General features: G+C 44.0%; 1 protein-coding gene across 1 annotated transcript in view; it reads left to right on the forward strand.

The window, feature by feature from the left end:
- Positions 1 to 9: 9 nt before the first annotated feature.
- Positions 10 to 27,500, forward strand: part of LOC112247717 (dorsal-ventral patterning tolloid-like protein 1) — a gene marked incomplete at its 5' end in the record, with an annotated part of 57,982 nt that continues 30,491 nt past the window's right edge. Inside the window, 8 exons of the mRNA XM_042314135.1 lie at positions 10 to 116; positions 377 to 501; positions 7,657 to 7,772; positions 8,660 to 8,762; positions 8,930 to 9,046; positions 13,462 to 13,607; positions 16,686 to 16,881; positions 25,169 to 25,294. Coding sequence (XP_042170069.1) covers positions 10 to 116; positions 377 to 501; positions 7,657 to 7,772; positions 8,660 to 8,762; positions 8,930 to 9,046; positions 13,462 to 13,607; positions 16,686 to 16,881; positions 25,169 to 25,294 — 1,036 coding nt within the window. The remainder of the gene's footprint in view (positions 117 to 376; positions 502 to 7,656; positions 7,773 to 8,659; positions 8,763 to 8,929; positions 9,047 to 13,461; positions 13,608 to 16,685; positions 16,882 to 25,168; positions 25,295 to 27,500) is intronic.

Below are 27,500 nucleotides of genomic sequence, written 5' to 3' on the forward strand. Positions count from 1 at the left end.
TTGTCTCCAGGTCAGGAGTATAACTTCTTGAAGATGGAACCAGGAGAGGTGAACTCGCTGGGAGAGCCTTACGACTTCGACAGCATCATGCATTATGCTAGGAACACCTTCTCACGGTAACACACACGCACACACGCACGCACGCACACAGGCACGCACGCACGCACGCACGCACACACACACACACACACACACACACACACACACACACACACACACACACACACACACACACACACCCAGGGCTCCTGACATTTCATTTATTTAATTTAATTTACTTTTTACTTTTGTTTAACTTTTTTACTTTTTTACTTCATTCTCTCTCTCTCTCTTTCTCTCTCTCTCTTTCTCTCTCTCTCTTTCTCCCTCCCTCCAGAGGTATGTTTCTAGACACCATCCTCCCATCTAGAGATGAGAATGGGATCCGTCCTGCCATTGGACAGAGGACCCGACTCAGTAAAGGAGACATCTCTCAGGCCAGGAAGCTCTACAGATGCCCCGGTAGGTCTGTGTACTGTGTGTGTGTGTGTGTGTGTGTGGAGTGTGAGGAGTGTGAGTGTGAGGAGTGTGTGGAGTGTGAGTGTGTGTGTGTGTGTGTGTGTGTGTCTTACCTGCCTTTCTCATCAGATACTGTTCTTCAACTGCCTGATGTGTCAGATAGCAGAAGAAATGTGTGTTCCTCCCTCCAGCCAATCAGGTTCCTAGAGATCGTGATGTTTCCTCCCCCTCCAGCCAGTCAGGTTCCTCAGAGACTGTGGTGTTTCCTCCAGCCAGTCAGGTTCCCAGAGACTGTGATGTTTCCTCCTTCCAGCCAGTCAGGTTCCTCAGAGACTGTGATGTTTCCTCCCCTCCAGCCAGGCAGGTTCCTCAGAGACTGTGATGTTTCCTCCAGCCAGTCAGGTTCCACAGAGACTGTGATGTTTCCTCCCTCCAGCCAGTCAGGTTTCACAGAGACTGTGATGTCACACATGGCAGGCGAAAACCTGAGAAAAATCCAACCAGGAAGTGAGGTTTGTAGTTTTCAAAGCTTGGCCTACCAGTACACTTTGAGATATGGATGAGGTTGCACTTCTTAGGGCTTCCACTAGATGTCAACAGTCTTTTGAAACTTAAATGAGGATTCTACTATAAAGGAGGGGCTCATGAGACCTTTTGAGTCAGTGGTCTGGTAGAGTGCCTCGGTCTCATGACGCGTTCCGACAGAGTTACCTCTCGTTCCAGAGCCTTTCTGAAGACAAAGGAATTCTCCGGTTGGAACATTATTCATGTTTTATGTTAAAAACATCCTAATGATTGATTCTATACATCGTCTGACATGTTTCTAAACTGAACTTTTCGAGTTTTTGTCTGGATGAAATGCTCGCGCCTCATGAAGATGGATTACAGGGCTGAACACGCTAACAACAAGTGGCTATTTGGACTTAAATGATGGAACTTTATGGATCAAATCAGTCATTTATTGCCGAACTGGGATTCCTGGGAGTGCATTCTGATGAAGATCATCAAAGGTAAGTGAATATTTATGGTGTTGTTTCTAACTTTGTTGACTCCAAAATGGCGGATATCCCTCTGGCTGTTTTGGGTTCTGAGCGCCATTCTCAGATTATGCTTTTTCCGTGAAGTTTTTTTGAAATCTGACAGAGCGGTTGCATTAAGGAGAAGTCTATCTTTAATTCTGTGAATAACACTAGTATCTTTTATCAATGTTTATTATGAGTATTTCTGCAAAATCTCCGGATGTTTTGGAATCAAAACATTACTGCACGTAAGGCGCCATTGTAAATTGAGTTTTTTGGATATAAATATGCACATTATCGAACAAAACATACATGTATTGTGTTACATGATGTTCTATGAGTGTCATCTGATGAAGATCATCAAAGGTTAGTGGTTAATTGTATCTCTATTTCTGCTTTTTGTGACTCCTATCTTTGGCAGGAAAATGGCTGTGTGTGTTTTTGTGACTTGGCTGTGACCTAACAATCATATGTTGTGCTTTAGCTGTAAATCATTTTTGAAATCGGACACAATGGGTAGATTAACAAGATGTTTATCTTTAATTTGCTGTATTGGACTTGTTAATGTGTGAAAACTACATATTTCTAAAATATATTTTTGAATTTCGCGCACTGCCTTTTCAGCGGAATGTTGCTAGCGGAACCTCTGCCCTACACAGGTTTTAACCCCTAACCCTGAACCCTTAACCCCTTACCCCTTTACCCCTTTACCCCTAACCCTTAACCCCTAATCCTAAACCTTAACCTCAAACCCTAACCTTCAAACTAACCCTAACCCCTAACCCTGAACCCTTAACCCTTTACCCCTTTACCCCTAACCCTTAACCCCTAATCCTAAACCTTAACCTCAAACCCTAACCTTCAAACTAACCCTAACCCCTAACCCTGAACCCTTAACCCCTAACCCTTAACCCTTAACCCCTAACCCTCAAACTAACCCTAAGGTTTGAGGGGCGGAGACCACCTTTACTCCATACACAGAGATGTGAACAAAGCTCTCCCTCACCTTCCATTTGGAAAATCTGACCATAATTCTATCCTCCTGATTCCTGCTTAGAAGGAGAAATTAAAGCAGGAAGTAGCAGTGACTCGTTCCATAAAAAAGTGGTCAGATGAAGCAGATGCTAAACTACAGGACTTTTTTGCTATCACAGACAGGAATATGTTCTGGGATTTATCTGATGGCATTGAGGAATACACCACTTCAGTCACCGGCTTCACCAATAAGTGCATCAAGGACGTCGTCCTCACAGTAACCGTGCGTACATACCCCAACCAGAAGCCATGGATTACAGGCAACATTTGCACTGAGCTAAAGGGTAGAGCTGCCGCTTTCAAGAAGCGGGACTCTAACTCAGAAGTTTATAAGAAACCCTGCTATGCCCTCCAACGAACTATCAAACAGGCAAAGCGTCAATACAGTGCTAAAATCGAATCATACTACACCGGCTCCGACACTCATCTTATGTGGCAGGGCTTGTAAACTATTACAGATTACTATGGGAAGCCCAGCCGTGAGCTGCCCAGCCTTCCAGACGAGCTAAATGACTTCTATGCTCGCTTCGAGGCAAATGACACTGAAATATGCATGAGAGCATCAGCTGTTCCGGATGACTGTGTGATCACGCTCTCCGCAGCAGGGTTGTGACAAAAACTCACACTCATTCTTATGTTAAATAAATGTACTGTATAGTGTGTGTGGCAGGCTTACAACGATATCAAAAAACAACATTTGAGACTGACCCTGGTGCTAGAGGGGATTACAGAATGTTACAGTAGAATATAGAATGGTACAGTAGAATGTCAGAATGGGTTAGGGTTAGGGTTAACCCTATTAGGATAAAATGTTATAATAGAATGTTACAGTAGAATGTTAGAATAAAATGTTAGAATAAAACGTTACAATAGAATGTCAGAATAGAATGTTAGAATAAAATGTTATAAACAAATGTCAGAATAGAATGTTAGAATAGAATGTTAGAATAAAATGTTACAATAGAATGTCAGAATAGAATGTTAGAATAGAATGTTACAATAGAATGTTACAATATAATGTTACAGTAGAATGTCAGAATAGAATGTTAGAATAGAATGTTACAATAGAATGTCAGAATAAAATGTCAGAATCGAATGTTAGAATTTTAGAATAAAATGTTCCAATAGAATGTCAAAATAGAATGTTAGAATAAAATGTTGCAATAGTATGTCAGAATAGAATGTTAGAATAGAATGTTAGAATAAAATGTTTTATTCATTTTATTGTAACATTCTGTTGTAACATTCTATTGTAACAATCTATTGTAACATTCTGTTGTAACATTCTATTGTAACAATCTATTGTAACATTCTATTGTAACATTCTATTGTAACATTCTATTGTAACATTCTATTGTAACATTCTATTGTAACATTCTATTGTAACAATCTATTGTAACATTCTATTGTAACATTCTATTGTACCATTCTATTGTAACAATCTATTCTGACAGTCTATTGAAGCAACTTTGGCTCAACATCAGCATTCATACTGTCCTGATGTCTGTGTATAAGATGTGTGTGTGTGTGTGTGTGTGTGTGTGTGTGTGTCAGCATTCATACTGTCCTGATGTCTGTGTATAAGATGTGTGTGTGAGTGATTATTCATGCGTGTGTGTGTGTGTGTGTGTGTGTGTGTGTGTGTGTGTGTGTGTGTGTGTGTGTGTGTGTGTGTATGTGTGTGTGTGTGTGTGTGTGTGTGTGTGTGTGTGTGTGTGTGTGTGTGTGTGTGTGTGTGTGTGTGTGTGTATGTGTGTATGTGTGTGTGTGTGTGTGTGTGTGTGTGTGTGTGTATGTGTGTGTGTGTGTGCATACTTGCATCCGTGTGTATAAGATGTGTGTGTGAGTGATTATTCATGCGTGTGTGTGTGTGTGTGTGTGTGTGTGTGTGTGTGTGTGTGTGTGTGTGTGTGTGTGTGTGTGTGTATGTGTGTGTGTGTGTGTGTGTGTGTGTGTGTGTGTGTGTGTGTGTGTGTGTGTGTGTGTGTGTGTGTGTATGTGTGTATGTGTGTGTGTGTGTGTGTGTGTGTGTGTGTGTGTATGTGTGTGTGTGTGTGCATACTTGCATCCGTGTGTGGTGAACCCAGCTGTAGTCCTTATGAGATCATATGTGACAACTGACAGATGAGCCGGGCCCTAGGGCACTCTGGGTAAAAACATCATGCATGATGGGAGAGGACGGCACATGTGACTCATCTCACTACGAGAGAGATGGAGGGAGAGAAGGAAAGAGAGTTGGAGGGAGATATGGAACGAGAGATGGAGGGAAAGATGGAGGAGAGATGGAGGGAGATGGATGGAGAGAAGGAGAGATTGAGGGAGAGATGGATAGGGAGATGGAGAGAGATGGAGCGAGAGATGGCGGGAGATATGAAGAAATGGAGAGAGATGGAGCAAAATATTAAGACAGAGATGGAGAAAGAGATGAGAGAGAGATAAAGAGATGTGAAAGACAGAGAGAGATGGAGGGAGAGATGTAAAAGATAGAGAGCGATGGATGTAGATGTGAAAGATAGAGAGAGAGGTGATAAAGATAGAGAGAGAGATGGGAGTAGAGAGAGATGGAGGGAGAGGTGTAAAATATATATATATATATATAGAGAGAGATGGGAGTAGAGATGGTAAAGATAGAGAGAGATGGGAGTAGAGATGGTAAAGATAGAGAGAGAGATGGGAGTAGAGATGGTAAAGATAGAGAGAGAGATGGGAGTAGAGATGGTAAAGATAGAGAGAGATGGGAGTAGAGATGGTAAAGACAGCGAGAGAGATGGGAGTAGAGATGGTAAAGATAGAGAGAGAGATGGGAGTAGAGATGGTAGAGAGAGAGATGGGAGTAGAGATGGTAAAGATAGAGAGAGAGAGATGGGAGTAGAGATGGTAAAGATAGAGAGAGATGGGAGTAGAGATGGTAAAGATAGAGAGAGATAGATGGGAGTAGAGATGGTAAAGATAGAGAGAGAGATGGGAGTAGAGATGGTAAAGATAGAGAGAGATGGTAAAGATAGAGATGGGAGTAGAGATGGTAAAGAGAGAGAGAGAGATGGGAGTAGAGATGGTAAAAGAGAGAGAGAGATGGTAAAGATAGAGAGAGAGATGGGAGTAGAGATGGTAAAGACAGAGAGATGGTAAAGATAGAGAGAGATGGGAGTAGAGATGGTAAAGATAGAGAGAGATGGGAGTAGAGATGGTAAAGAGAGAGAGAGATGGTAAAGATAGAGAGAAATGGTAAAGATAGAGAGAGATGGGAGTAGAGATGGTAAAGATAGAGAGAGAGATGGGAGTAGAGATGGTAAAGACAGAGAGAGATGGTAAAGATAGAGAGAGATGGGAGTAGAGATGGTAAAAGAGAGAGATGGTAAAGATAGAGAGAGAGATGGGAGTAGAGATGGTAAAGACAGAGAGAGAGATGGTAAAGATAGAGAGATGGTAAAGATAGAGAGGAGATGGGAGTAGAGATGGTAAAGACAGAGAGAGATGGTAAAGATAGAGAGAGAGAGATGGGAGTAGAGATGGTAAAGATAGAGAGAGAGATGGGAGTAGAGATGGTAAAGAGAGAGAGATGGTAAAGATAGAGAGAGAGAGATGGGAGTAGAGATGGTAAAGATAGAGAGAGAGATGGGAGTAGAGATGGTAAAGAGAGAGAGAGATGGTAAAGATAGAGAGAGAGAGAGATGGGAGTAGAGATGGTAAAGACAGAGAGAGATGTTAAAGATAGAGAGAGAGAGATGGGAGTAGAGATGGTAAAAGAGAGAGATGGTAAAGATAGAGAGAGAGAGATGGGAGTAGAGATGGTAAAGATAGAGAGATGGTAAAGATAGAGAGAGAGATGGGAGTAGAGATGGTAAAGAGAGAGAGATGGTAAAGATAGAGAGAGAGAGATGGGAGTAGAGATGGTAAAGATAGAGAGAGAGAGATGGGACTAGAGATGGTAAAGAGAGAGAGAGATGGTAAAGATAGAGAGAGATGGGAGTAGAGATGGTAAAGATAGAGAGAGAGATGGGAGTAGAGATGGTAAAGAAAGAGAGAGAGATGGGAGTAGAGATGGTAACGTAAAGAGAGAGAGATGGTAAAGATAGAGAGAGATGGGAGTAGAGATGGTAAAGATAGAGATAGAGAGAGATGGTAAAAGAGAGAGAGAGATGGTAAAAGAGAGAGATGGTAGAGAGAGATGGTAAAGATAGAGAGAGATGGTAGAGATAGAGAGAGAGATGGTAAAGAGAGATGATAAAGATAGAGAGAGATGATAGAGAGAGATGGTAAAGATAGAGAGAGATGGTAGAGATAGAGAGAGAGATGGGAGTAGAGATGGTAAAGATAGAGAGATGGGAGAGATGGGAGTAGAGATGGTAGAGATAGAGAGAGATGGGAGTAGAGATGGTAGAGATAGAGAGAGATGGGAGTAGAGATGGTAAAGATAGAGAGAGATGATAGAGAGAGATGGTAGAGATAGAGAGAGAGATGATAGAGAGAGAGATGGGAGTAGAGATGGTAAAGATAGAGAGATGGTAGAGATAGAGAGAGATGGTAGAGATAGAGAGAGATGGTAGAGATAGAGAGAGATGATAGAGAGAGATGGTAAAGATAGAGAGAGATGATAGAGAGAGAGATGGTAAAGATAGAGAGAGATGATAGAGAGAGATGGGAGTAGAGATGGTAGAGATAGAGGTGTTTCATTTTCCATGTTGATCCTTTTAGATGTATTGTTGTTCTACTGTCACCATTTCATTCTTATTATAATGTAATACCATTTACATGACTATTCGTAATTCATATTGATACAGTGTTTTTCATGCCAATAGAGAAGCGTGAATTGGAATTTGGGTTTAAACTGAACAAGTGTAAAAGGGGCGGGTCTTTCAGCTTAAACCAATGACCTAGAGATATGGCATAGAAAAGAGTAACCTCCCCCTCTCTGTCTGTCTCTGTCTCTCTGTCTGTCTCTGTCTCTCTGTCTCTCTGTCTGTCTCTGTCTCTCTGTCTGTCTCTGTCTCTCTGTCTGTCTCTGTCTCTCTGTCTCTCTGTCTCTCTGTCTCTCTCTCTCTCTCTCTCTCTCTCTCTCTCTCTCTCTCTCTCTCTCTCTCTCTCTCTGTGTGTGTGTGTGTAGCGTGCGGGGAGACCCTACAGGAGTCGACAGGTAACTTCTCATCGCCCGGTTACCCCAACGGTTACCCCTCGTACACACACTGTGTCTGGAGGGTCTCTGTCACCCCGGGAGAGAAGGTAAACACACACAGAGATATAGGGGAGAGAAGGTAAACACACACAGAGATATAGGGGAGAGAAGGTATAAACACAGAGCGATATAGGGAGAGAAGGTATAAACACAGAGCGATATAGGGAGAGAAGGTATAAACACAGAGATATAGGGGGAGAGAAGGTATAAACACAGAGATATATGGGAGGGAAGGTATAAACACAGAGATATATATGTTAAAGTAGCTCCAGGCTAAATGTGCAGCGTAGCCAATAAAGAGTGTTGCTGACACACTGACTGGCCCCCACCTCCTTCCACCTCTCACACTGACTGGCCCCCACCTCCTTCCACCTCTCACACTGACTGGCCCCCACCTCCTTCCACCTCTCACACTGACTGGCCCCCACCTCCTTCCACCTCTCACACTGACTGGCCCCCACCTCCTTCCACCTCTCACACTGACTGGCCCCCACCTCCTTCCACCTCTCACACTGACTGGCCCCCACCTCCTTCCACCTCTCACACTGACTGGCCCCCACCTCCTTCCACCTCTCACACTGACTGGCCCCCACCTCCTTCCACCTCTCACACTGACTGGCCCCCCACCTCCTTCCACCTCTCACACTGACTGGCCCCCACCTCCTTCCACCTCTCACACTGACTGGCCCCCACCTCCTTCCACCTCTCGCCCCCCCTCTTTCTCTCCCCCTGCCCTCTCTCTACCCCCCACCTCTCTCTCTCTCTCTCTAACCACTCCCCTCTTTCTCTCCCCCACCTCTCTCTCTAACCACTCCTTCCCCCTCTTCTCCCCCCCCACCTCTCTCTCTCTCTAACCACTCCCCTCTTTTCTCCCTCCACCTCTCTCTCTCTAACCACTCCCTCTTTCTCTCCCCCCCCTCTCTCTACCCCCCAGATTGTTCTAAACTTTACCACTATGGACCTGTATAAGAGCTCTCTCTGTTGGTATGACTACATAGAAGTTAGAGATGGATACTGGAGGAAGGCCCCACTGCTAGGTAAGAGAGAGAGAGAGAGTGTGTGTGTGTGTGTGTTGTGTTCATTTGTTTATGTCTGACTTGTAGTTCAATTCAAATGATTGCTTTGTTTGTGCGTGTTGTGTGTGTGTTTGTGTGTGTGTGTGCGTGTGTGTACTGTGTGTGTGTGTGTGTGTGTGTGTGTATAGGTAGGTTCTGTGGGGATCAGGTTCCTGAGGGTCTGGTGTCGTCAGAGAGTCGGATGTGGATTGAGTTCCGAAGCAGCAGTAACTGGGTGGGAAAGGGATTTACAGCTGTTTATGAAGGTACCACACACACACACACACACACACACACACACACACACACACACACACGCACGCACGCACGCACACACACACGCACGCACGCACGCACGCACGCACGCACCCACACACACACACACAAGGCTAATCTGAAAACAAGACTCCCTAAATTTTATCAGCATATCGACTGCGCAACCAGGGGTGGAAAGACCCTGGATCATTGTTACTCTAACTTCCGCGACGCATATAAGGCCCTTCCCCGCCCTCCTTTCGGAAAAGCTGACCACGACTCCATTTTGCTGATCCCTGCCTACAGACAGAAACTAAAACAAGAAGCTCCCACGCTGAGGTCTGTCCAACGCTGGTCCGACCAAGCTGACTCCACACTCCAAGACTGCTTCCATCACGTGGACTGGGAGATGTTTCGTATTGCATCAGACAACAACATTGACGAATACGCTGATTCGGTGTGCGAGTTCATTAGAACGTGCGTTGAAGATGTCGTTCCCATAGCAACGATTAAAACATTCCCTAACCAGAAACCGTGGATTGAAGGCAGCATTCGTGTGAAACTGAAGGCACGAACCACTGCTTTTAATCAGGGCAAGGTGTCTGGTAACATGGCTGAATACAAACAGTGCAGCTATTCCCTCCGCAAGGCTATCAAACAAGCTAAGCGTCAGTATAGAGACAAAGTAGAATCTCAATTCAACGGCTCAGACACAAGAGGTATGTGGCAGGGTCTACAGTCAATCACGGACTACAAGAAGAAAACCAGCACCGTCACGGACCAGGATGTCTTGCTCCCAGGCAGACTAAATAATTTTTTGCCTGCTTTGAGGACAATAAAGTGCCACTGACACGGCCTGCAACGAAAACATGCGGTCTCTCCTTCACTGCAGCCAAGGTGAGTAAAACATTTAAACGTGTTAACCCTCGCAAGGCTGCAGGCCCAGACGGCATCCCCAGCCGCGCCCTCAGAGCATGCGCAGACCAGCTGGCTGGTGTGTTTACGGACATATTCAATCAATCCCTATCCCAGTCTGTTGTTCCCACATGCTTCAAGAGGGCCACCATTGTTCCTGTTCCCAAGTAAGCTAAGGTAACTGAGCTAAACGACTACCGCCCCGTAGCACTCACTTCCGTCATCTTGACGTGCTTTGAGAGACTAGTCAAGGACCATATCACCTCAACCCTACCTGACACCATAGATCCACTCCAATTTGCTTACCGCCCAAATAGGTCCACAGACGATGCAATCTCAACCACACTGCACACTGCCCTAACCCATCTGGACAAGAGGAATACCTATGTGAGAATGCTGTTCATCGACTACAGCTCGGCATTCAACACCATAGTGCCCTCCAAGCCCGTCATCAAGCTCGAGACCCTGGGTCTCGACCCCGCCCTGTGCAACTGGGTACTGGACTTCCTGACGGGCCGCCCCCAGGTGGTGAGGGTAGGCAACAACATTTCCACCCCGCTGATCCTCAACACTGGGGCCCCACAAGGGTGCGTTCTGAGCCCTCTCCTGTACTCCCTGTTAACCATGACTGCGTGGCCACGCACGCCTCCAACTCAATCATCAAGTTTGCGGACGACACAACAGTGGTAGGCTTGATTACCAACAACGACGAGACGGCCTACAGGGAGGAGGTGAGGGCCCTCGGAGTGTGGTCAAATCAAATCAAATTTATTTATATAGCCCTTCGTACATCAGCTGATATCTCAAAGTGCTGTACAGAAACCCAGCCTAAAACCCCAAACAGCAAGCAATGCAGGTGTAGAAGCACGGTGGCTAGGAAAAACTCCCTAGAAAGGCCAAAACCTAGGAAGAAACCTAGAGAGGAACCAGGCTATGTGGGGTGGCCAGTCCTCTTCTGGCTGTGCTGGGTGGAGATTATAACAGAACATGGCCAAGATGTTCAAATGTTCATAAATGACCAGCATGGTCGAATAATAATAAGGCAGAACAGTTGAAACTGGAGCAGCAGCACGGCCAGGTGGACTGGGGACAGCATGGAGTCATCATGTCAGGTAGTCCTGGGGCATGGTCCTAGGGCTCAGGTCCTCCGAGAGAGAGAAAGAAAGAGAGAAGGAGAGAATTAGAGAACGCACACTTAGATTCACAAAGGACACCGAATAGGACAGTAGAAGTACTCCAGATATAACAAACTGACCCTAGCCCCCGACACATAAACTACTGCAGCATAAATACTGGAGGCTGAGACAGGAGGGGTCAGGAGACACTGTGGACCCATCCAAGGACACCCCGGACAGGGCCAAACAGGAAGGATATAACCCCACCCACTTTGCCAAAGCACAGCCCCCACACCACTTGAGGGATATCTTCAACCACCAACTTACCATCCTGAGACAGGGCCGAGTATAGCCCACACAGATCTCCGCCATGGCACAACCCAAGGGGGGCGCCAACCCAGACAGGATGACCACATCTGTGAATCAACCCACTCAGGTGACGCACCCCCTCCAGGGACGGCATGAGAGAGCCCCAGTAAGCCAGTGACCCAGCCCCTGTAATAGGGTTAGAGGCAGAGAATCCCAGTGGAAAGAGGGGAACCGGCCAGGCAGAGACAGCAAGGGCGGTTCGTTGCTCCAGAGCCTTTCCGTTCACCTTCACACTCCTGGGCCAGACTACACTCAATCATATGACCCACTGAAGAGATGAGTCTTCAGTAAAGACTTAAAGGTTGAGACCGAGTTTGCGTCTCTGACATGGGTAGGCAGACCGTTCCATAAAAATGGAGCTCTATAGGAGAAAGCCATGCCTCCAGCTGTTTGCTTAGAAACTCTAGGGACAATTAGGAGGCCTGCGTCTTGTGACCATAGCGTACGTGTAGGTATGTACGGCAGGACCAAATCAGAGAGATAGGTAGGAGCAAGCCCATGTAATGCTTTGTAGGTTAGTAGTAAAACCTTGAAATCAGCCCTTGCCTTAACAGGAAGCCAGTGTAGGGAGGCTAGCACTGGAGTAATATGATCAAATTTTTTGGTTCTAGTCAGGATTCTAGCAGCCGTATTTAGCACCAACTGAAGTTTATTTAGTGCTTTATCCGGGTAGCCGGAAAATAGAGCATTGCAGTAGTCTAACCTAGAAGTGACAATCGTTGACTTCGGGAAACAGCAGAGGGAACACCCCCCTATCCACATCGATGGAACAGTAGTGGAGAGGGTAGTAAGTTTTAAGTTCCTCGGTATACACATCACAGACAAACTGAATTGGTCCACTCACACAGACAGCATCGTGAAGAAGGCGCAGCAGCGCCTCTTCAACCTCAGGAGGCTGAAGAAATCCGGCTTGTCACCAAAAGCACTCACAAACTTCTACAGATGCACAATCGAGAGCATCCTGTCGGGCTGTATCACCGCCTGGTATGGCAACTGCACCGCCCTCAACCGTAAGGCTCTCCAGAGGATAGTGAGGTCTGCACAACGCATCACCGGGGCAAACTACCTGCCCTCCAGGACCCCTACACCACCCGATGTCACAGGAAGGCCATAAAGATCATCAAGGACAACAACCACCCGAGCCACTGCCTGTTCACCCCGCTATCATCCAGAAGGCGAGGTCAGTACAGGTGCATCAAAGCTGGGACCGAGAGACTGAAAAACAGCTTCTATCTCAAGGCCATCAGACTGTTAAACAGCCACCACTAACATTGAGTGGCTGCTGCCAACACACTGTCAATGACACTGACTCAACTCCAGCCACTTTAATAATGGGAATTGATGGGAAATGATGTAAAATATATCACTAGCCACTTTAAACAATGCTACCTTATATAATGTTACTTACCCTACATTATTCATCTCATATGCATACGTATATACTGTACTCTATATCATCTACTGCATCCTTATGTAATACATGTATCACTAGCCACTTTAATTATGCCACTTTGTTTACATACTCATCTCATATGTATATACTGTACTCGATATCATCTACTGTATCTTGCCTATGCCGCTCTGTACCATCACTCATTCATATATCCTTATGTACATATTCTTTATCCCCTTACACTGTGTATAAGACAGTAGTTTTGGAATCGTTAATTAGATTACTTGTTGGTTATTACTGCATTGTCAGAACTAGAAGCACAAGCATTTCGCTACACTCGCATTAACATCTGCTAACCATGTGTATGTGACAAATAAATGTGATTTGATTTGATATACACACACAGTACACATACATTTTATTTGTAATTCAAATAAATATAAATACATTAATGTCTCCCTCCCTCCCTCCCCTCCCCCTCTTCCTCCCTTCTCCTCTCTCCTTCCTCCTCTCTTATCCCCCTCTTCCCCGTACTCTTCCTCCCCCTCTCCTCTCGCCTCCCTCCTCTCCTCTCTCCCCTCTTCCTCCACCTCTCCCCCCTCTCCATCCCTTCCCCTCTCCTCCCCTCTTGTAGCTGTCTGTGGAGGAGAGATCTTGAAGGATCAGGGCCAGATTCAGTCCCCTAACTATCCTGATGACTACCGTCCATCTAAAGACTGTGTTTGGAGGATCACCGTCTCAGAGGGGTACAACGTAGGACTCAGCTTCCAGGCCTTTGAGGTGACACCCCCTCTGTCTGTCTGTCTGTCTGTCTGTCTGTCTGTCTGTCTGTCTGTCTGTGACACCCCTGTCTGTCTGTCTGTCTGTCTGTCTCTCTACAACGTAGGACTCAGCTTCCAGGCCTTTGAGGTGACACCCCTGTCTGTCTGTCTGTCTGTCTGTCTGTCTGTCTGTCTGTCTGTCTGTCTGTCTGTCTGTCTGTCTGTCTGTCTGTCTGTCTGTCTGTCTGTCTGTCTGTCTGTCTGTCTGTCTGTCTGTCTCTCTACAACGTAGGACTCAGCTTCCAGGCCTTTGAGGTGACACCCCTGTCTGTCTGTCTGTCCGTCTGTCTGTCTGTCTGTCTGTCTGTCTGTCTGTCTGTCTGTCTGTCTGTCTGTCTGTCTGTCTGTCTGTCTGTCTGTCTGTCTGTCTGTCTGTCTGTCTCTCTACAACGTAGGACTCAGCTTCCAGGCCTTTGAGGTGACACCCCTGTCTGTCTGTCTGTCCGTCTGTCTGTCTGTCTGTCTGTCTCTCTACAACGTAGGACTCAGCTTCCAGGCCTTTGAGGTGACACCCCCTGTCTGTCTGTCTGCCTGTCTGTCTGTCTGTCTGTCTGTCTGTCTGTCTGTCTGTCTGTCTGTCTGTCTGTCTCTCTACAACGTAGGACTCAGCTTCCAGGCCTTTGAGGTGACACCCCTGTCTGTCTGTCTGTCTGTCTGTCTGTCTGTCTGTCTGTCTGTCTGTCTGTCTCGCTCTCTCTGTTCTTCTGTCTCTCTCCTCTTTCTCTGTCGTTCTCTCTCACATGCTCATGTGCGGGTGTGTGTTTGTTTAGCAAAGCCCCTGGTACTAATTCAATAAGAAATGTATCTGAACTCTGAATGACCTCTAGAATACTCCCTATGACTGTAACTATGACTGTAACTATGACTGAACTGAAACTATGAATTAAACTATGACTGTAACTATGACTGAACTGAAACTATGAATTAAACTATGAATTAAACTAATGACTGAAACTATGACTGAACTGAAACTATGAATTAAACTATGACTGTAACTATGACTGAACTGAAACTATGAATTAAACTATGACTGAACTGAAACTATGAATTAAACTATGACTGAACTGAAACTATGAATTAAACTATGACTGAACTGAAACTATGAATTAAACTATGACTGAACTGAAACTATGAATTAAACTATGACTGAACTGAAACTATGAATTAAACTAATGACTGAAACTGAATGACTGAAACTATGAATTAAACTATGACTGTAACTATGACTGAAACTATGACTGAACTGAAACTATGAATTAAACTATGACTGTAACTATGACTGAACTGAAACTATGAATTAAACTATGACTGTAACTATGACTGAACTGAAACTATGAATTAAACTATGACTGTAACTATGACTGTACATAGCCCACCTATAATTTAGCCCAAACAACTACCTTTTTCACCTACTGTATTTAATTTATTTATTTATTTTGCTCCTTTGCACCCCATTATTTCTATCTCTACTTTGCACATTCTTCCATTGCAAAACTACCATTCCAGTGTTTTACTTGCTATATTGTATTTACTTTGCCACCATGGCCTTTTTTTTTTTGCCTTTACCTCCCTTATCTCACCTCATTTGCTCACATTGTATATAGACTTGTTTATACTGTATTATTGACTGTATGTTTGTTTAACTCCATGTGTAACTCTGTGTCGTTGTATCTGTCGAACTGCTTTGCTTTATCTTGGCCAGGTCACATTTGTAACTGAGAACTTGTTCTCAACTTGCCTACCTGGTTAAATAAAGGTGATTTTTTGTTTTGTTTTAAAGGTTAGCAGTATAACCTTGAAATCAGCCCTTGCTTTGACAGGAAGCCAGTGTAGAGAGGCTAGCACTGGAGTAATATGATCACATTGTTTGGTTCTAGTCAGGATTCTAGCAGCCGTATTTTAGCACCAACTGAAGTTTATTTAGTGCTTTATCCGGGTAGCCGGAAAGTAGAGCATTGCAGTAGTCTAACCTAGAAGTGACAAAAGCATGGATTAATTTTTCTGCATCATTTTTGGACAGAGAGTTTCTGATTTTTGCAATGTTACGTAGATGGAAAAAAGCTGTCCTTGAAATGGTCTTAATATGTTCTTCAAAAGAGAGATCAGGGTCCAGAGTAACGCCGAAGTCCTTCACAGTTTTATTTGAGACGAATTCAGCATTTCACTGTGAGGTCTACTACACCTGTTGTATTCAGCATTTCACTGTGAGGTCTACTACACCTGTTGTAGTCAGCATTTCACTGTCAGGTCTACTACACCTGTTGTATTCAGCATTTCACTGTGAGGTCTACCTACACCTGTTGTATTCAGCATTTCACTGTAAGGTCTACTACACCTGTTGTATTCAGCATTTCACTGTGAGGTCTACTACACCTGTTGTATTCAGCATTTCACTGTCAGGTCTACTACACCTGTATTCAGCATTTCACTGTAAGGTCTACTACACCTGTTGTATTCAGCATTTCACTGTGAGGTCTACTACACCTGTTGTATTCAGCATTTCACTGTAAGGTCTACTACACCTGTTGTATTCAGCATTTCACTGTAAGGTCTACTACACCTGTTGTATTCAGCATTTCACTGTAAGGTCTACTACACCTGTTGTATTCAGCATTTCACTGTCAGGTCTACTACACCTGTTGTATTCAGCATTTCACTGTAAGGTCTACTACACCTGTTGTATTCAGCATTTCACTGTGAGGTCTACTACACCTGTTGTATTCAGCATTTCACTGTGAGGTCTACTACACCTGTTGTATTCAGCATTTCACTGTAAGGTCTACTACACCTGTTGTATTCAGCATTTCACTGTGAGGTCTACTACACCTGTTGTATTCAGCATTTCACTGTAAGGTCTACTACACCTGTTGTATTCAGCATTTCACTGTGAGGTCTACTACACCTGTTGTATTCAGCATTTTACTGTGTCTGTGTATTTATGTATGTGTGTGTGTGTGTGTGTGTGTGTGTGTGTGTGTGTGTGTTTATGTGTCTGTGTGTGTGTGTGTGTGTGTGTTTGTGTGTTTTCTCCTTCTAGATTGAGAGACATGACAGCTGTGCCTACGACTACCTGGAGGTGCGTGACGGCCCGGCTGAATCCAGCCCTCTGATTGGTCGATTCTGCGGTTACGACAGACCAGAGGAGGTCCGCTCCACCTCACACAACCTCTGGATGAAGTTCGTCTCCGACGGAACCGTCAACAAGGCCGGCTTCGCTGCCAACTTCTTCAAAGGTCTGAGTGGAGCATCAGAGAGAGAGGGAGGGGTCTGAGTGGAGCATGACATCAGGGGTCAGCATCAGAGAGAGAGGGAGGGGTCTGTGTGGAGCATGAGAGAGAGAGGGAGGGGTCTGTGTGGAGCATCAGAGAGAGAGGGAGGGGTCTGTGTGGAGCATCAGAGAGAGAGGGAGGGGTCTGTGTGGAGCATCAGAGAGAGAGGGAGGGGTCTGAGTGGAGGGGTCATCAGAGAGAGAGGGAGGGGTCTGTGTGGAGCATCAGAGAGAGAGGGAGGGGTCTGTGTGGAGCATCAGAGAGAGAGGGAGGGGTCTGTGTGGAGCATCAGAGAGAGAGGGAGGGGTCTGTGTGGAGCATCAGAGAGAGAGGGAGGGGTCTGTGTGGAGGGGTCTGTGTGGAGCATCAGAGAGAGAGGGAGGGGTCTGTGTGGAGCATCAGAGAGAGAGGGAGGGGTCTGTGTGGAGCATCAGAGAGAGAGGGAGGGGTCTGTGGAGCATCAGAGAGAGAGGGAGGGGTCTTGAGAGAGGGAGGGGTCTGTGTGGAGCATCAGAGAGAGAGGGAGGGGTCTGTGTGGAGCATCAGAGGGAGGGAGGGGTCTGTGTGGAGCATCAGAGAGAGAGGGAGGGGTCTGTGTGGAGCATCAGAGTGTGAGGGAGGGGTCTGTGTGGTTAGCATCAGAGAGTGGAGGGGTCTTTATGTAGGGGTCTGTGAGCATCAGTTAGGGAGGGGTCTGTGTGGAGCATTAGTGTGGAGGGGTCTTTATGTAGGGGAGGGGTCTGTGTGTTAATTAGTGTGTCTTTATGTAGGGGTCTGTGTGTTAATTAGTGTGTCTTTATGGGAGGGGTCTGTGTGTTAATCAGAGTGTCTTTATGGAGGGGTTATTAGTGTGTCTTTATGTAGGGGTCTGTGTGTTAATTAGTGTGTCTTTATGTAGGGTCTGTGTGTTAATTAGTGTGTCTTTATGTAGGGGTCTGTGTGTTAATTAGTGTGTCTTTATGTAGGGTCTGTGTGTTAATTAGTGTGTCTTTATGTAGGGTCTGTGTGTTAATTAGTGTGTCTTTATGTAGGGTCTGTGTGTTAATTAGTGTGTCTTTATGTAGGGTCTGTGTGGTTAATTAGTGTGTCTTTATGTTGGGGTCTGTGTGGTTAATTAGTGTGTCTTTATGTTGGGGTCTGTGTGTTAATTAGTGTGTCTTTATGTAGGGTCTGTGTGTTAATTAGTGTGTCTTTATGTAGGGGTCTGTGTGTTAATTAGTGTGTCTTTATGTAGGGTCTGTGTGTTAATTAGTGTGTCTTTATGTAGGGTCTGTGTGTGTTAATTAGTGTGTCTTTATGTAGGGTCTGTGTGTTAATTAGTGTGTCTTTATGTAGGGGTCTGTGTGTTAATTAGTGTGTCTTTATGTAGGGGTCTGTGTGTTAATTAGTGTGTCTTTATGTAGGGTCTGTGTGTTAATTAGTGTGTCTTTATGTAGGGTCTGTGTGTGTTAATTAGTGTGTCTTTATGTAGGGTCTGTGTGTTAATTAGTGTGTCTTTATGTAGGGGTCTGTGTGTTAATTAGTGTGTCTTTATGTAGGGGTCTGTGTGTTAATTAGTGTGTCTTTATGTAGGGTCTGTGTGTTAATTAGTGTGTCTTTATGTAGGGTCTGTGTGTTAATTAGTGTGTCTTTATGTAGGGGTCTGTGTGTTAATTAGTGTGTCTTTATGTAGGGGTCTGTGTGTTAATTAGTGTGTCTTTATGTAGGGTCTGTGTGTTGTGTGTGTCTTTATGTAGTAATTAGTGTCTTTATGTAGGGGTCTGTGTGTTAATTAGTGTGTCTTTATGTAGGGGTCTGTGTGTTAATTAGTGTGTCTTTATGTAGGGGTCTGTGTGTTAATTAGTGTGTCTTTATGTAGGGTCTGTGTGTTAATTAGTGTGTCTTTATGTAGGGGTCTGTGTGTGTGTGTCTTTATGTAGGGTCTGTGTGTTAATTAGTGTGTCTTTATGTAGGGTCTGTGTGTTAATTAGTGTGTCTTTATGTAGGGTCTGTGTGTTAATTAGTGTGTCTTTATGTAGGGTCTGTGTGTTAATTAGTGTGTCTTTATGTAGGGTCTGTGTGTTAATTAGTGTGTCTTTATGTAGGGGTCTGTGTGTTAATTAGTGTGTCTTTATGTAGGGTCTGTGTGTGTTAATTGTGTGTCTTTATGTATTAGTGTGTCTTTATGTAGGGGTCTGTGTGTGTTAATTAGTGTGTCTTTATGTAGGGTCTGTGTGTTAATTAGTGTGTCTTTATGTAGGGTCTGTGTGTGTTAATTAGTGTGTCTTTATGTAGGGGTCTGTGTGTAATTAGTGTGTCTTTATGTAGGGTCTGTGTGTGTTAATTAGTGTGTCTTTATGTAGGGTCTGTGTGTTAATTAGTGTGTCTTTATGTAGGGGTCTGTGTGTGTTAATTAGTGTGTCTTTATGTAGGGGTCTGTGTGTTAATTAGTGTGTCTTTATGTAGGGGTCTGTGTGTTAATTAGTGTGTCTTTATGTAGGGTCTGTGTGTTAATTAGTGTGTCTTTATGTAGGGGTCTGTGTGTTAATTAGTGTGTCTTTATGTAGGGGTCTGTGTGTTAATTAGTGTGTCTTTATGTAGGGTCTGTGTGTTAATTAGTGTGTCTTTATGTAGGGGTCTGTGTGTTAATTAGTGTGTCTTTATGTAGGGGTCTGTGTGTTAATTAGTGTGTCTTTATGTAGGGGTCTGTGTGTTAATTAGTGTGTCTTTATGTAGGGGTCTGTGTGTTAATTAGTGTGTCTTTATGTAGGGGTCTGTGTGTTGTAGTGTGTCTTTATGTAGTAATTAGTGTGTCTTTATGTAGGGGTCTGTGTGTTAATTAGTGTGTCTTTATGTAGGGGTCTGGGTCTGTGTGTTAATTAGTGTGTCTTTATGTAGGGGTCTGTGTGTAATAAGTAGTGTGTCTTTATGTAGGGTCTGTGTGTTAGTGTGTCTTTATGTAGGGGTCTGTGTGTGTTAGTGTGTCTTTATGTAGGGGTCTGTGTGTTAATTAGTGTGTCTTTATGTAGGGTCTGTGTGTTAATTAGTGTGTCTTTATGTAGGGTCTGTGTGTTAATTAGTGTGTCTTTATGTAGGGTCTGTGTGTTAATTAGTGTGTCTTTATGTAGGGGTCTGTGTGTTAATTAGTGTGTCTTTATGTAGGGGTCTGTGTGTTAATTAGTGTGTCTTTATGTAGGGGTCTGTGTGTTAATTAGTGTGTCTTTATGTAGGGTCTGTGTGTTAATTAGTGTGTCTTTATGTAGGGTCTGTGTGTAATTAGTGTGTCTTTATGTAGGGGTCTGTGTGTTAATTAGTGTGTCTTTATGTAGGGGTCTGTGTGTTAATTAGTGTGTCTTTATGTAGGGTCTGTGTGTTAATTAGTGTGTCTTTATGTAGGGTCTGTGTGTTAATTAGTGTGTCTTTATGTAGGGGTCTGTGTGTTAATTAGTGTGTCTTTATGTAGGGTCTGTGTGTTAATTAGTGTGTCTTTATGTAGGGGTCTGTGTGTTAATTAGTGTGTCTTTATGTAGGGTCTGTGTGTTAATTAGTGTGTCTTTATGTAGGGGTCTGTGTGTTAATTAGTGTGTCTTTATGTAGGGTCTGTGTGTTAATTAGTGTGTCTTTATGTAGGGGTCTGTGTGTTAATTAGTGTGTCTTTATGTAGGGTCTGTGTGTTAATTAGTGTGTCTTTATGTAGGGGTCTGTGTGTTAATTAGTGTGTCTTTATGTAGGGTCTGTGTGTTAATTAGTGTGTCTTTATGTAGGGGTCTGTGTGTTAATTAGTGTGTCTTTATGTAGGGGTCTGTGTGTTAATTAGTGTGTCTTTATGTAGGGTCTGTGTGTTAATTAGTGTGTCTTTATGTAGGGTCTGTGTGTTAATTAGTGTGTCTTTATGTAGGGTCTGTGTGTGTTCTTTATGTAGGGGTCTGTGTGTCTTTATGTAGGGTCTGTGTGTTAATTAGTGTGTCTTTATGTAGGGTCTGTGTGTTAATTGTGTCTTTTTATGTAGGGGGTCTGTGTGTCTGTTGTGTGTGTCTTTATGTAGGGTCTGTGTGTGTTAATTAGTGTGTCTTTATGTAGGGTCTGTGTGTGTGTTGTCTTTATGTAGGGGTCTGTGTGTTAATTAGTGTGTCTTTATGTAGGGTCTGTGTGTTAATTGTGTGTGTCTTTATGTCTTTATGGGGTCTGTGTGTGTTAATTAGTGTGTCTTTATGTAGGGGTCTGTGTGTTAATTAGTGTGTCTTTATGTAGGGGTCTGTGTGTTAATTAGTGTGTCTTTATGTAGGGGTCTGTGTGTTAATTAGTGTGTCTTTATGTAGGGGTCTGTGTGTTAAATAGTGTGTCTTTATGTAGTGGTCTGTGTGTTAATTAGTGTGTCTTTATGTAGGGGTCTGTGTGTTAATTAGTGTGTCTTTATGTAGTGGTCTGTGTGTTAATTAGTGTGTCTTTATGTAGTGGTCTGTGTGTTAATTAGTGTGTCTTTATGTAGGGTCTGTGTGTTAATTAGTGTGTCTTTATGTAGGGTCTGTGTGTTAATTAGTGTGTCTTTATGTAGGGGTCTGTGTGTTAATTAGTGTGTCTTTATGTAGGGGTCTGTGTGTTAATTAGTGTGTCTTTATGTAGGGTCTGTGTGTTAATTAGTGTGTCTTTATGTAGGGTCTGTGTGGTAATTAGTGTGTCTTTATGTAGGGGTCTGTGTGTTAATTAGTGTGTCTTTATGTAGGGTCTGTGTGTTAATTAGTGTGTCTTTATGTAGGGTCTGTGTGTTAATTAGTGTGTCTTTATGTAGGGTCTGTGTGTTAATTAGTGTGTCTTTATGTAGGGGTCTGTGTGTTAATTAGTGTGTCTTTATGTAGGGGTCTGTGTGTTAATTAGTGTGTCTTTATGTAGGGTCTGTGTGTTAATTAGTGTGTCTTTATGTAGGGTCTGTGTGTTAATTAGTGTGTCTTTATGTAGGGGTCTGTGTAGTGTGTCTTTATGTAGGGGTCTGTGTGTTAATTAGTGTGTCTTTATGTAGGGTCTGTGTGTTAATTAGTGTGTCTTTATGTAGGGGTCTGTGTGTTAATTAGTGTGTCTTTATGTAGGGGTCTGTGTGTTAATTAGTGTGTCTTTATGTAGGGGTCTGTGTGTTAATTAGTGTGTCTTTATGTAGGGGTCTGTGTGTTAATTAGTGTGTCTTTATGTAGGGGTCTGTGTGTCTTTATGTAGGGGTCTGTGTGTGTTAAGTGTGTCTTTATGTAGGGTCTGTGTGTGTTAATTAGTGTGTCTTTATGTAGGGGTCTGTGTGTTAATTAGTGTGTCTTTATGTAGGGTCTGTGTGTGTGTTGTCTTTATGTAGGGTCTGTGTGTTAATTAGTGTGTCTTTATGTAGGGGTCTGTGTGTTAATTAGTGTGTCTTTATGTAGGGGTCTGTGTGTTAATTAGTGTGTCTTTATGTAGGGTCTGTGTGTTAATTAGTGTGTCTTTATGTAGGGGTCTGTGTGTTAATTAGTGTGTCTTTATGTAGGGGTCTGTGTGTTAATTAGTGTGTAGTGTGTCTTTATGTAGGGGTCTGTGTGTTAATTAGTGTGTCTTTGTGTAGGGTCTGTGTGTTAATTAGTGTGTCTTTATGTAGGGGTCTGTGTGTTAATTAGTGTGTCTTTATGTAGGGTCTGTGTGTGTTGTCTTTATGTAGGGTCTGTGTGTTAATTAGTTGTCTTTATGTAGGGTCTGTGTGTTAATTAGTGTGTCTTTATGTAGGGGTCTGTGTGTGTTGTCTTTATGTAGGGGTCTGTGTGTGTTAATTAGTGTGTCTTTATGTAGGGGTCTGTGTGTTAATTAGTGTGTCTTTATGTAGGGGTCTGTGTGTTAATTAGTGTGTCTTTATGTAGGGGTCTGTGTGTTAATTAGTGTGTCTTTATGTAGTGGTCTGTGTGGTAATTAGTGTGTCTTTATGTAGGGGTTTGTGTGTTAATTAGTGTGTCTTTATGTAGGGGTCTGTGTGTGTGTTGTCTTTATGTAGGGTCTGTGTGTTAATTAGTGTGTCTTTATGTAGGGTCTGTGTGTGTGTTGTCTTTATGTAGGGGTCTGTGTGTTAATTAGTGTGTCTTTATGTAGGGGTCTGTGTGTTAATTAGTGTGTCTTTATGTAGGGGTCTGTGTGTTAATTAGTGTGTCTTTATGTAGGGGTCTGTGTGTTAATTAGTGTGTCTTTATGTAGGGGTCTGTGTGTTAATTAGTGTGTCTTTATGTAGGGGTCTGTGTGTGTTAATTAGTGTGTCTTTATGTAGGGGTCTGTGTGTTAATTAGTGTGTCTTTATGTAGGGGTCTGTGTGTTAATTAGTGTGTCTTTATGTAGGGGTCTGTGTGGTAATTAGTGTGTCTTTATGTAGGGGTCTGTGTGTTAATTAGTGTGTCTTTATGTAGGGGTCTGTGTGTTAATTAGTGTGTCTTTATGTAGGGGTCTGTGTGTAATTAGTGTGTCTTTATGTAGGGTCTGTGTGTTAATTAGTGTGTCTTTATGTAGGGGTCTGTGTGGTAATTAGTGTGTCTTTATGTAGGGGTCTGTGTGTTAATTAGTGTGTCTTTATGTAGTGGTCTGTGTGTTAATTAGTGTGTCTTTATGTAGGGTCTGTGTGTTAATTAGTGTGTCTTTATGTAGTGGTCTGTGTGGTAATTAGTGTGTCTTTATGTAGGGGTCTGTGTGGTAATTAGTGTTGTCTTTATGTAGGGTCTGTGTGTTAATTAGTGTGTCTTTATGTAGGGTCTGTGTGTTAATTAGTGTTGTCTTTATGTAGGGTCTGTGTGTTAATTAGTGTGTCTTTTGTGTAGGGTCTGTGTGTGTTAATTAGTGTGTCTTTATGTAGGGGTCTGTGTGTGTTAATTAGTGTGTCTTTATGTAGTGGTCTGTGTGTTAATTAGTGTGTCTTTATGTAGGGTCTGTGTGTGGTAATTAGTGTGTCTTTATGTAGGGGTCTGTGTGTTAATTAGTGTGTCTTTATGTAGGGGTCTGTGTGTTAATTAGTGTGTCTTTATGTAGGGGTCTGTGTGTTAATTAGTGTGTCTTTATGTAGGGGTCTGTGTGTTAATTAGTGTGTCTTTATGTAGGGGTCTGTGTGTTAATTAGTGTGTCTTTATGTAGGGTCTGTGTGTGTTAATTAGTGTGTCTTTATGTAGGGGTCTGTGTGTTAATTAGTGTGTCTTTATGTAGGGGTCTGTGTGTTAATTAGTGTGTCTTTATGTAGGGTCTGTGTGTGTTAATTAGTGTGTCTTTATGTAGTGGTCTGTGTGTTAATTAGTGTGTCTTTATGTAGGGTCTGTGTGTGTGTTGTCTTTATGTAGGGTCTGTGTGTTAATTAGTGTGTCTTTATGTAGGGGTCTGTGTGTTAATTAGTGTGTCTTTATGTAGGGGTCTGTGTGTTATTAGTGTGTCTTTATGTAGGGGTCTGTGTGTTAATTAGTGTGTCTTTATGTAGGGGTCTGTGTGTTAATTAGTGTGTCTTTATGTAGGGGTCTGTGTGTTAATTAGTGTGTCTTTATGTAGGGGTCTGTGTGTGTTAATTAGTGTGTCTTTATGTAGGGGTCTGTGTGTTAATTAGTGTGTCTTTGTGTAGGGTCTGTGTGTTAATTAGTGTGTCTTTATGTAGTGGTCTGTGTGTGTTAATTAGTGTGTCTTTATGTAGGGTCTGTGTGTGTTGTCTTTATGTAGGGTCTGTGTGTGTTGTCTTTATGTAGGGTCTGTGTGTGTTAATTAGTGTGTCTTTATGTAGGGGTCTGTGTGTGTTGTCTTTATGTAGGGGTCTGTGTGTGTTAATTAGTGTGTCTTTATGTAGGGGTCTGTGTGTTAATTAGTGTGTCTTTATGTAGGGGTCTGTGTGTGTTAATTAGTGTGTCTTTATGTAGGGTCTGTGTGTGTTAATTAGTGTGTCTTTATGTTGGGGTCTGTGTGTGTGTTAATTAGTGTGTCTTTATGTAGTGGTCTGTGTGTTAATTAGTGTGTCTTTATGTAGTGGTCTGTGTGTTAATTAGTGTGTCTTTATGTAGGGTCTGTGTGTTAATTAGTGTGTCTTTATGTAGGGTCTGTGTGTTAATTAGTGTGTCTTTATGTAGGGGTCTGTGTGTGTTAATTAGTGTGTGTGTGTACTGATGTGTGTGTGTATTAGTGTCTGTAAGTGTGTGTGCGTTCTGATGTGTGTGTGTGTTCGTCGGTGTGTGTGTGTACTGATGTGTGTGTGTTAAGGTGTGTATTTATGTGTGTGTATTAATGTGTGTGTGTGTGTTTGTGTGTGTCCCAGAGGAGGATGAGTGTTCTAAGCCAGATAACGGAGGCTGTGAACAGAGGTGTGTCAATACGCTGGGCAGCTTCAAGTGTGCCTGCGACCCCGGGTACGAGCTGGCCCTGGACAAAAAGAGCTGCGAAGGTCAGTGTGTGTGTGTGTGTGTGTGTGTGTGTGTGTGTGTACAGAGGGATCACTCCAAATCCAAGACAAGGCATCACCGCCTGGTACAACAACTACCCGGTCTCCGACCGCAAGGCACTACAGAGGGTGGTGTGTACGGTCCAGTACATCACTACAGAGGGTAGTGTGCGGTCCAGTACATCACAGAGGGTAGTGTGTACGGTCCAGTACATCACTGGGGCCAAGCCACTACAGAGGGTAGTGTGTACGGTCCAGTACATCACTGGGGCCAAGCCACTACAGAGGGTAGTGTGTACGGTCCAGTACATCACTGGGGCCAAGCCACTACAGAGGGTAGTGTGTACGGTCCAGTACATCACTGGGACCAAGCTTCCTGCCATCCAGGACCTCTATACCAGGCGGTGTCAGAGGAAGAGCCCTAAAAATTGTCAAAGACTCCAACCACCCAAGTCGTAGACTGTTCTCTCTGCTACCTCATGGTAAGCGGTACCGGAGCACCAAGTCTAGGTCCAAAAGGCTCCTAAAGGCTTAAAAGACTTCAACCCCCAAGCCAAAAGGCTCCTAAACAGCTTCTACCCCAAGCCAAAAGACTCCTAAACAGCTTCTACCCCCAAGCCAAAAGACTCCTAAACAAAAGCCAAAAGGCTCCTAAACAGCTTCTACCCCCAAGCCAAAAAAGACTTCTACCCCCAAGCCAAAAAGGCTCCTAAACAGCTTCTACCCCCAAGCCAAAAGGCTCCTAAACAGCTTCTACCCCCAAGCCAAAAGGCTCCTAAACAGCTTCTACCCCCAAGCCAAAAGGCTCCTAAACAGCTTCTACCCCCAAGCCAAAAGACTCCTAAACAGCTTCTACCCCCAAGCCAAAAGGCTCCTAAACAGCTTCTACCCCCAAGCCAAAAGGCTCCTAAACAGCTTCTACCCCCAAGCCAAAAGACTCCTAAACAGCTTCTACCCCCAAGCCAAAAGACTCCTAAACAGCTTCTACCCCCAAGCCAAAAGGCTCCTAAACAGCTTCTACCCCCAAGCCAAAAGGCTCCTAAACAGCTTCTACCCCCAAGCCAAAAGGCTCCTAAACAGCTTCTACCCCCCCAAAAGGCCTAAAAGGCTCCTAAACAGCTTCTACCCCCAAGCCAAAAGGCTCCTAAACAGCTTCTACCCCCAAGCCAAAAGGCTCCTAAACAGCTTCTACCCCCAAGCCAAAAGGCTCCAAATGCTTCTACCCCCAAGCCAAAAGACTCCAAATGGCCACGATTTGCCCCCACCGCTGTTTCTCTCTGTTATTATCTATGCTTTAATAACTCTACCTTCCTGTACATATTACCTCAACCCCCTGGGAGACCCTGGTCAGAAACAGACTCCATGAGGGTGGTATGAGGGCCCGACGTCCACAGGTGGGGGTTGTGCTTACAGCCCAACACCGTGCAGGATGTTTGGCATTTGCCAGAGAACACCAAGATTGGCAAATTCGCCACTGGCGCCCTGTGCTCTTCACAGATGAAAGCAGGTTCACACTGAGCACATGTGACAGACGTGACAGAGTCTGGAGACGCCCTGGAGAACGTTCTGCTGCCTGCAACATCCTTCAGCATGACCGGTTTGGCAGTGGGTCAGTCATGGTGTGGGGTGGCATTTCTTTGGGGGCCGCACAGCCCTTCATGTGCTCGCCAGAGGTAGCCTGACTGCCATTAGGTACTGAGATGAGATCCTCAGAACCCTTGTGAGACCATATGCTGGTGCGGTTGGCCCTGGGTTCCTCCTAATGGAAGACAATGCTAGACCTCATGTGGCTGGAGTGTGTCAGCAATTCCTGCAAGAGGAAGGCATTGATGCTATGGACTGGCCCGCCCGTTCCCCAGACCTGAATCCAATTGAGCACATCTGGGACATCATGTCTCGCTCCATCCACCAACGCCACAGTTGCACCACAGACTGTCCAGGAGTTGGTGGATGCTTTAGTCCAGGTCTGGGAGGAGATCCCTCAGGAGACCATCCGCCACCTCATCAGGATTATGCCCAGGCGTTGTAGGGAGGTCATACAGGCACGTGGAGGCCACACACACTACTGAGCCTCATTTTGACTTGTTTTAAGGACATGACATCAAAGTTGAATCAGCCTGTAGTGTAGTTTTACATTTTGAGTGTGACTCCAAATCCAGACCTCCATGGGTTGATAAATTTGATTTCCATTGATCATTTTTGTGTGATT

This window comes from Oncorhynchus tshawytscha, unplaced genomic scaffold (assembly GCF_018296145.1).
Source record: "Oncorhynchus tshawytscha isolate Ot180627B unplaced genomic scaffold, Otsh_v2.0 Un_contig_1165_pilon_pilon, whole genome shotgun sequence".
Lineage (NCBI taxonomy): Eukaryota > Metazoa > Chordata > Actinopteri > Salmoniformes > Salmonidae > Oncorhynchus > Oncorhynchus tshawytscha.